This window comes from Etheostoma cragini, chromosome 3, assembly GCF_013103735.1.
Source record: "Etheostoma cragini isolate CJK2018 chromosome 3, CSU_Ecrag_1.0, whole genome shotgun sequence".
Classification (NCBI taxonomy): Eukaryota; Metazoa; Chordata; class Actinopteri; order Perciformes; family Percidae; genus Etheostoma; species Etheostoma cragini.
Genome location: NC_048409.1, coordinates 27,492,227 through 27,500,590, shown reverse-complemented (window position 1 = coordinate 27,500,590; position 8,364 = coordinate 27,492,227). Strand labels below are relative to the sequence as shown.

Here is an 8,364-nt window from a genome sequence, read left to right as displayed (position 1 = left end):
TCCATGGGCTCACGTAACCTGGAGGTGGTGGTGTGTTTCAGGCAGGGATCGTAGGTCACTGACAGTTCCATGTTCAAGGGTCATCATAGGTCTGCCGATGGCGGTCTATCCGTGTCTGTGCATCCGTTTGTCCTTTGATTGGTGGTCTTTGGCGGAGGCGAGGCATCGTTAGCCACATCAGATGAGCCCGGGGAGGAAGAGGAGGAGGCAATACTTTCTTCCTTGTTGTTCCTCCTCCTCTTCATCCCTCCTCATTCTTTAACAGGTTCAGTCTGTTATAAATCTGCCCCGCCTCCTGTCGCCCTCAGAGCTCCAGCTCCTTAGACACTTTGGTGGCGATGTCTCTAAAGGCTAACGGTGCCCCCCACAGGCGCTTGAACCTCACACCGCTGCTCTGGCCCAGCCCGCTGGGCAGCTGGCAGACCTCGGCCTCGAAGGCCACGCGAGCGCCGGCTGCTCCGTGGGTGCAGGACAGGAGGAAAGGCCCGGCGAGGTGGACCTGGCAGCCGCAGCCCTGCGCCGCCTCGCGCAGAGCAAGCACCACCTCGGCCGGGTCCCGGGGGCTCCGCACCCTCACATCCCAGCCGCATCGGGGGGTCCGGGGCTCGACCGCTTTCTGATGCCCAGATAGATGGCGACTGGAAGGGGGTGGTGGGGGGAGTGAAAGGAGGATGCAAACAGAGGATGGAGGAGGAAATGTAGGAAGATTTAAAATGAAAAAGGACAGGGTAAGGTTGAGATGGGATGTTTACAGCAGGAGGGTTTAAAATGAAGGAGGAGGAGGAGGAGGAGGAGGAGGAGGAGGAGGAGGAGGAGGAGGAGGAGGAGGAGGAGCAGGAGGAGCAGGAGGAGCAGGAGGAGCAGGAGGAGGAGGAGATCAGATATGAATGTGGGAACGTGGATTTCAGAATAAATGGGTTGTTGAGATAAAGTGAGATGGATGTGTAGGCAAGTGAAAGTACGGTTGTATGAATGTGAATGTATGAGTGGTTAGAGAAAGGGAGAGGAGAAGAAAAAAAATTAATACCATACATTATTAGATTTTTATATCTCTACATAGCAATCTAGGTCACAGATAGGTTTTCTAGTCTAAAACATCTCTATTGTTAGTCTAAAACATCTCTTTTTTTAAATACTATACAATGGATGTACACAGGGATATGCAAATTAGGGGCTGGACCAAATAGTTTGAAGCTTCATCCGTAACATACAAATTCTAATTATTTCTTTCTTTCTTTGAATGTCTATTCATTTTGTTCAAGTACTCTAAGTATACTATTTCAGCTAGATTCCAGTGGTGGTTGCGTGGCACTGTTTCCGACTCGTGTCGTAATGTTGCTAAAAGTTTCAGATTATTATTTAATAATTTCTTTTTAAGCTTATTGGATTAGCCTGCTGCCTACATGTATTTATGTTGACAAAACTAGAAAAAAATGTAATAGATGGATTTAATAGGAAAAAGACCAATTTAATTAACATTTAATCTGATGAATCAATTTAATTTAATTTCAGGATTTTGTTCAATGACTTTTTAGGATGTTTTTTTTTACGGTTTTGACGTCATAAATAATTACAAAAAGATCAAAGATGCATTCGGAAACCTCACTAGAAGCTTCAGAAGTAAAAAACATCTGGTACAGCGCTAATGCAAATCCAACCCACCTCAGATGAATTGCTCATTTGAGGGGTTTAGGTCAATCTGGAATTGATAATACAACAGTTTTGTTCCTGAAGGAATGTATATTATTAAAAAAACACTTAACATCAACTAACACACGACAGTCTCAAAACATCAGCCTGCTGGTGAAGAGTTTTAGAAACTGAGCTCTTGATAGACACACTGAAAGTTATTAGAATTTCTTTCTGTAACGCGGTTCTATCTGCAGGGGTCATCTACCACAAGGAGTACAACAGTCTGTTGGCTAACGTCAGCCTGGTGATGCTGGTTTACCTGCTGGTTTTAACCTGAGACTGAGACTGGGCTGAAGCAGCTGAGGCTGAGAGGAAGTACACAAGACCTTTAGTAACATAAGGACAGGCTGACACGGATAACCCCGAGAAAAATACAGTTTAGATGAAATGAGAGAGCAAGATCAATTCCAATATAAGCTAGGTTTGGTAAATGCCTTTGTTGCAACTTTTCAAGAGAAGAACCCATAAACAAAAGAGATAACTTAGATGAAGTTCTTTTTTCATAGTTGATTACTTTTACAGTATTGTGTCTTTAAGGTTCTGACCAGAGTCCCTAAAGTAATATTAAAGGTGGCTTTCTTTATATTGTTGTGTGTGATTGTTTTCCATGTCAAGAGTGAGCATCTAAACAAAATAATATCTGCAGTTGTCTCCTATGAATTACATGAAATAGCTATAACAATACTTTTTATTGTAATTACAACAGCGGTGCCAAATACTACTTTTCGTATTGTATCATCCTTTTGCACTCAGTATTAGGCACATATGTCACAACGTTGTTTAATATTGCAATAACTAAATAAACAGTTGTTAAAGTGTACTCAGTTTGGCATTTCTGCTGCTTTCAGTATTCTGCTAAAATACGACAAAGCGCTTGTTAAATTTAAAATAAATGAAAGGAAATCATTTCCAACATTTTTTTAATGGACAAAGTGAACATTCAATTGAATATAAAAGGCACCACTAAAAGGAATGACAGTGTAGTTTTCAACTGATATTTTCCTTCAACTAACTACTATGTATTTGTCGGTGCCTTTTGCAATTTATTTATTGTGGCAGTTGATGTTGCGATGACTGTAAAAATAAAAAATAAAGATATATTGTGCAGCTAACTCAGTATGATGTACAATCAATAATGCCAAAAGTTCCACAATGTACGATAATCCAACTATTATGTAAGCAGTTGGTTTACATCTCATTTTAATTCATTCCCCAACATGATCGGGAATGTGGTTGGACCACATTTAATCCAGCACTCCAAAGGGGTTAGGGTCCCCCCCCACCCCCACAATGCAACACGCCGATCGGAGGTGGAGCTTGAACTTTCTCACTAGGTACGCTGTATAATTAGCTTCATTTATTGCCTTAACGATTTTCATGGAGAACAGGCGTCCAGTTGAGCTGTACTTGTAAATTTAGGCTTTTACAAAAACTTTCAGACTTACTAACACATATCCCCCCCATGCATCATAGCTAGGCATGCTTACTCAAAAAAAAACAAAAAAACAATGTGGGTAGATCTGTATGCATGTCAAAAAGTGCCTGTTTCATAAAATGACACATGTATACCTATTGTTCTTGTGGTTATGAGTCATGTATGATAATTTTTCTCAAAATACCATTTGTTTTAAGCTTCTGGTACAATCTGGCAACGCTGAGCTGGAATACACAAGTTTAACATTTATCCATAATCTGATTATTTATTCTTATATTCCGTCTGCAGCCATTGTGGTTACAGGTGTTTGATCATTGATAGCAATTATACGTTCTCGATAAGAGCTTTCAAATCTATTTTACTGTATTTCTTTGTGCCCTCACCACATAAAAAAAGAGGAAAAATTAAATAAAAAATAAATTTAAAAAATCACAAGTGGGCATCGAGAGAAGTATGAGTCAGGATCTGTTCTCGTGTTGGATCACATGACAAAAAAGTGACTCCGTGTGGACTTGTGATGTTTAGAAAGTGATCAGAAGAAAACAGTCACACGTAAGAATGAAAACATTTAGAGCTGCAGCGTGAACACAAACGCTTCTCTGTATACAACAAATCCTTGTTAATGAGATTAAAGGAATCAGATTTAACTGCTACAATTGAATTACTTTCAGAATAATCAGGCTGAGAATTAAAGCTTAGGTTAGCTCCACATTTTCTTTTCTTGCTGATTGACACCACTCTTGCGTCTGTAGCTGGTTATCTTAGCATAAAGACTGAAAATAGAGGAAAGAGCTAGCCTGACTCTGCACTGAGGAAACAAAATCCAAACTCCCAGCACCTCTAAAGCTCCATAATTTACACTTTACATCTTGTTTGTTTAATCAGAACAAAAATAGCAATGTAAAAACGTCAATTTGCTGTTTTATTGAGGGTTAGGTGCCGGCTTATTTCTTATGACCCCCATAAAATAGCCTTTGGCTGTTTTGACGCTCATATTTTTGAGTCGATAAAGCTAGATAAAAATAATATATTTCTTGTCAAGATAGTAAATTAGCACATTTACCAAAAGGTTAAACTATTCTTTTAACAACAGCAGTAACATCGCCATTCATGTGTAGCACACAACACATTGTATCTTATCTATGGATTGAGGAGTTAAATAAAGGCATTTAAAAGGAACAGGTCACCCTCCAAATGGCTGTTTGTTTATCAATTTCTCACAGAGTGTTGCCTTCAATTCATAAAGAGAACTCGGTTTTTGTTGCATGCCTCCACGGTGAATGGAGAATTAAAAAAAAATGGGAAAAGTCTTGATGAATTGAAGAAATAGTGCGGCCGCGTTTAAAAACAGCAAAACTACATCACACAACACTTCTACAGAAACAGTCTCCCGGACAACAAGTGCACCTAGGCAAGCTTCTCAGATGAGTAGCAGAAGGGTTTTAAATAGTAAGGTTTTGTGTTTGGGAAGGACTGCTGAGACGACTGGATGAATGAGACTTGAATTATACTGCACGGGTTGTGGGAGTCTGTAAATATAGTTTACAAACAATATTGTTTTGCTGTCAAACTCAGCCCATTATTACTTCAATGCATCACAAATCTTCTCTGTTTTGGGATTCTCCGTTCACCATGGAGGCATGTGACAAGATTCTTTTATGAGTTCAAGACAACACTCAAGTACTTGATGGATAAATTATAAGAAAAAAGCAGGCTGTTTGTAATGCACACATGAAATTGAAGATTATTCTACTGTTGCACTTTGGTGTGTCAATGTTGGGAAAAAAATTTAAATGCGAGCTCACCTTGTGACCGGAGATCTGCTGATTCTCTCAGGTTCGTCTGTGACCCTCAAGAGGAAGAAAAACGTATCTGTTAGGAATCAATTGTCCTATTGAATTTTTTTACATTAACACCCCCAGCCAGCTCCCCCCAACTTCCCATTCTAATGCACAAATAGCTGCAAGGCTAGTTCAGTCAATCCACGCCAATCACAACACAAAACACAACAACTCGTCTTCAAATCACAGATGGACCATCACCAACCTACACTCACCACACTGGAACGTTAGATGGACGTGAAACAACAAAATGTCAAAGTCACAAAACAAATGAGATGAAAGGCACAAATGTGGAGGGAGGAAATCCAGAGCAGAGAACCACGTCGGATTGGACACAAAACACAGTGGTGGCCATGCTCGACTCCCCAAAAAATACAAATCCAATGCTTATAATAACACAAATGTGTGTTTAAAGAGAACATCAGCCTCCTTTAGAGCAAAAAAATATTTTGCTTTTGTCTGTACTGGATTTTAACCGCTGTCACAGTGTGATTTAATAAAGATGTGGATGTAAGAATAACATCTGTAAAACGTGGTTTAAAGGAGGCTATAGCGGCCAAATCACAAAGAGAGTCTTGAGGACTAAAGACTCACAGACTTAATTGATCCCAGGTGCTAGGTGAGTGAGTGTGTGAGGCCACATGGGCCCAGATTGGGATTGGGGCAGCCCTTCATGAGATCCTACGGGTAATTCCCTTTGGTGAGGTCTACATCGATGCAGACTCACGGAAAGGGCTCGGTAAGTGTGTACTAAAACCCTCCCACTCTTTGAAATTCGACATTGGGACAACCCTCAGCTCTTAAAAATTTCGCGAGAACGCGCACCAGAGTAGGTGAGTCTGTGTGTCCGGACTTTGGGATTTGGCCTCTTGGTGTTACTTTCATTTCTTTCTGTGACTCTGAGTCGATTGATAGGAACCAGTTAATGTACATCAATTGATTTATAATAAATATTTTTGACATGTAGTACGCTTTATGAAGTCTTTGTACCTGCATTTCACAACTTTAGTTTGGCCCGTTTCCAGCGTCAAACTGCTTGGTTTTTGTATAGTTTATGGTTAAAAATAAAGGGTAGTACTTTGCAGCTATGTTGTAACATGGAAAATGTTTATCTTCTACAATGATGAGAATAAATGAAACATTGAACACATGGTTTCAATTTTAACGTAATTACATAAACTGATAACACAAAGTAGATTATAAAACCTCTAATGTCCCGCTGTATGAAGGCTTCCCCTGCTTCCTCTAGTTTCTCCCTTCAGGAATCTGTGAGTGAACCTGATGGGCTATGACGGGCTACCAAGCTATATAAACTGGTTAGTGTTAGTGTCAGATGTCTGCTTCTTTCATCACATCCATCATCATTTTTGTTTGTTTGATTTGGTTATGTTACATTTCTTCTTTTGCTGCATTCATTCACTAAATTCATGTTACCATCCCTACCTATGTTTTCAACTGTGATTGAATGTACATGGAGCTTATGTTATGTCAAAATCACGTCGGATCTTCATTTTTCGTCCTTTCTTGAAGCCGATGGTGACAAGTCTAATCATAGCAAAGAAAACTTCCGCACACGTTCCGGTACTAGACCATCATGTCAAAAGGATAAATATGAAATATGTTTGCCTGAAGATGGTCTAGTACCGAAACGTTGCCTACTATTAAACTTTATATTATTTTTGCAAGTTAGACAATGTGCAGGAATTTTATTTTACTTTTGACCTGCTTGTCCCCCTCCAACACACCTGTCTCATGTTGTAGATGTACAAAGTATTTTTCTGGACTGACAAGTGTATTTCATATACTTCATATGCAATCATATGTAGTTATGCAATTCTTTACTTAGAGAACAGATTATTGCACATTCCACATAGAAGGCCATACACATACAGGATGTATGAGCTCATGGTTGCTGTGTGGTGCTCTGGGTTAAAGTATCTTCTAAAGAACATAACAGGCTCCCAGGTCCCAGGTTTTGAGTTAGGCTGCGTACTGTAATTCCCTCAGTTGGCCACCAGGGGCTCCTGTTGCTATTTTCTGTGTCAACTCAGAGCTTCTGTCCTACCAACCTGGCACCCTGATTTCTACCCCAGGAACTGGGGGTAGCCTGGAGGAGCAAGCAGTAAGATTTGATTTTTTTTTTATTTGAAAATGAAACCTTCTGTTCTCGGTTCTGACTGAGGAGCTGTTGCAGGAGTGTGCAATAGATCTCAATACATGTTTTATGTGTCACATCTCTGAAATGGATCCCTGTATAGATCCCTGCTAATCCACACAGATAAACACTGGGATGCTCCTCAGCATTAATGAATGATTATATATAAGTAATTATCCATCAAGTATCTGGAGGGTAATTCCTGATTACTTAAGAACACTAGACCTCATTCCAGCAACTCTGTTGGGAAAATTTGACTCTTAACACCATTATGTCTGAAAGAACAGGGAGCTGAACGATTCTTTTTAAATATTTGTACTTAACAGTAATTGAGTCAACATTTTGAGACTGGAGTGTCAAACCTTTGTTATATTTAGGAATCTAATTGTTTTGTGAATGAAGAGTATGAAGTGACACTGGACCAACTCTTGTACATTGAATTAGGGACTATCTGTGCATAATCTAGTGCTGGGTCTCCGAACTTAATACTTTGAAGGTATTGAACAAAACAAATCCAGTACCATATATTATTAAATCCTCTCCAGTGAATCGATACCTGCATTCAATCCTTTTTGTACCCAGATTTTTTGTCCTCACAGCCAATCACCACAAGTGTTGTTCATTTTAAGACCATGTGTGATTGGCCCGCCACCGCAGCAGCTACAACCCTTACTGTAGTGTGGTGAAGTCGAGCACAGTGTATTTGATGGATGATGGGTATCAAGTGAAGTAGAAGGAAAATCAAATGAAGTACTCTATGTAGGTATCACTTTAAGGGGACTCGTATTACCCAGCCCTAAAATAAACGGTTCAGTATGTGTGCCAGATTGTGCTATCTGTATGAAGGATTGAGAGTGAGCCAGTGAGAGCAAGAGGAGCTAAAAGTGTTGGAGTGAGAGAAGCTAGTAGCAGTGAAACAGGACAATCGGCTTGTATCTTGAGGGAGAGCTGTGCAAGATCCCAGTTTAAGAGAAGGATTAATCCTGGTTGCATAACTAATCCTGATTACAAACGGCAGTGACGCTGGGTCGGTTAGTCAGGATGACTGTACTAGGATTCTTACAAGCATTCAGCTCCTGCAGAGGCCTCAGACACATAATGTGTACTCCTAATGTCACAGGTTCAAAGCTACAATAATGCAGACTCAATTCTTTTAACCCGGACATGAATCTTTACAACTAAACCGTTCTAAGTTTGAGGACAGGTCATACAAGAGTGTAAACCGTTTCTCCCCTGTTTTT

At 40.1% G+C, this 8,364-nt stretch overlaps 1 protein-coding gene across 2 annotated transcripts in view; it reads right to left on the bottom strand.

Annotated features, from left to right (window-relative positions):
- Positions 1–232: 232 nt before the first annotated feature.
- The window catches only part of mark4 (microtubule affinity regulating kinase 4), a 54,308-nt gene continuing 46,176 nt past the window's right edge, over positions 233–8,364 (bottom strand). The window contains exons 17-19 of one of the 2 annotated variants that reach the window (XM_034866986.1): positions 4,933–4,977; positions 1,952–1,997; positions 233–638 (exon numbers count right to left, since the gene is read on the bottom strand). In XM_034866986.1, the coding sequence (XP_034722877.1) occupies positions 305–638; positions 1,952–1,997; positions 4,933–4,977 (425 nt within the window). In that variant the 3' untranslated portion in view covers positions 233–304. The remainder of the gene's footprint in view (positions 639–1,951; positions 1,998–4,932; positions 4,978–8,364) is intronic. The other variant, XM_034866987.1, reaches the window with a different exon arrangement.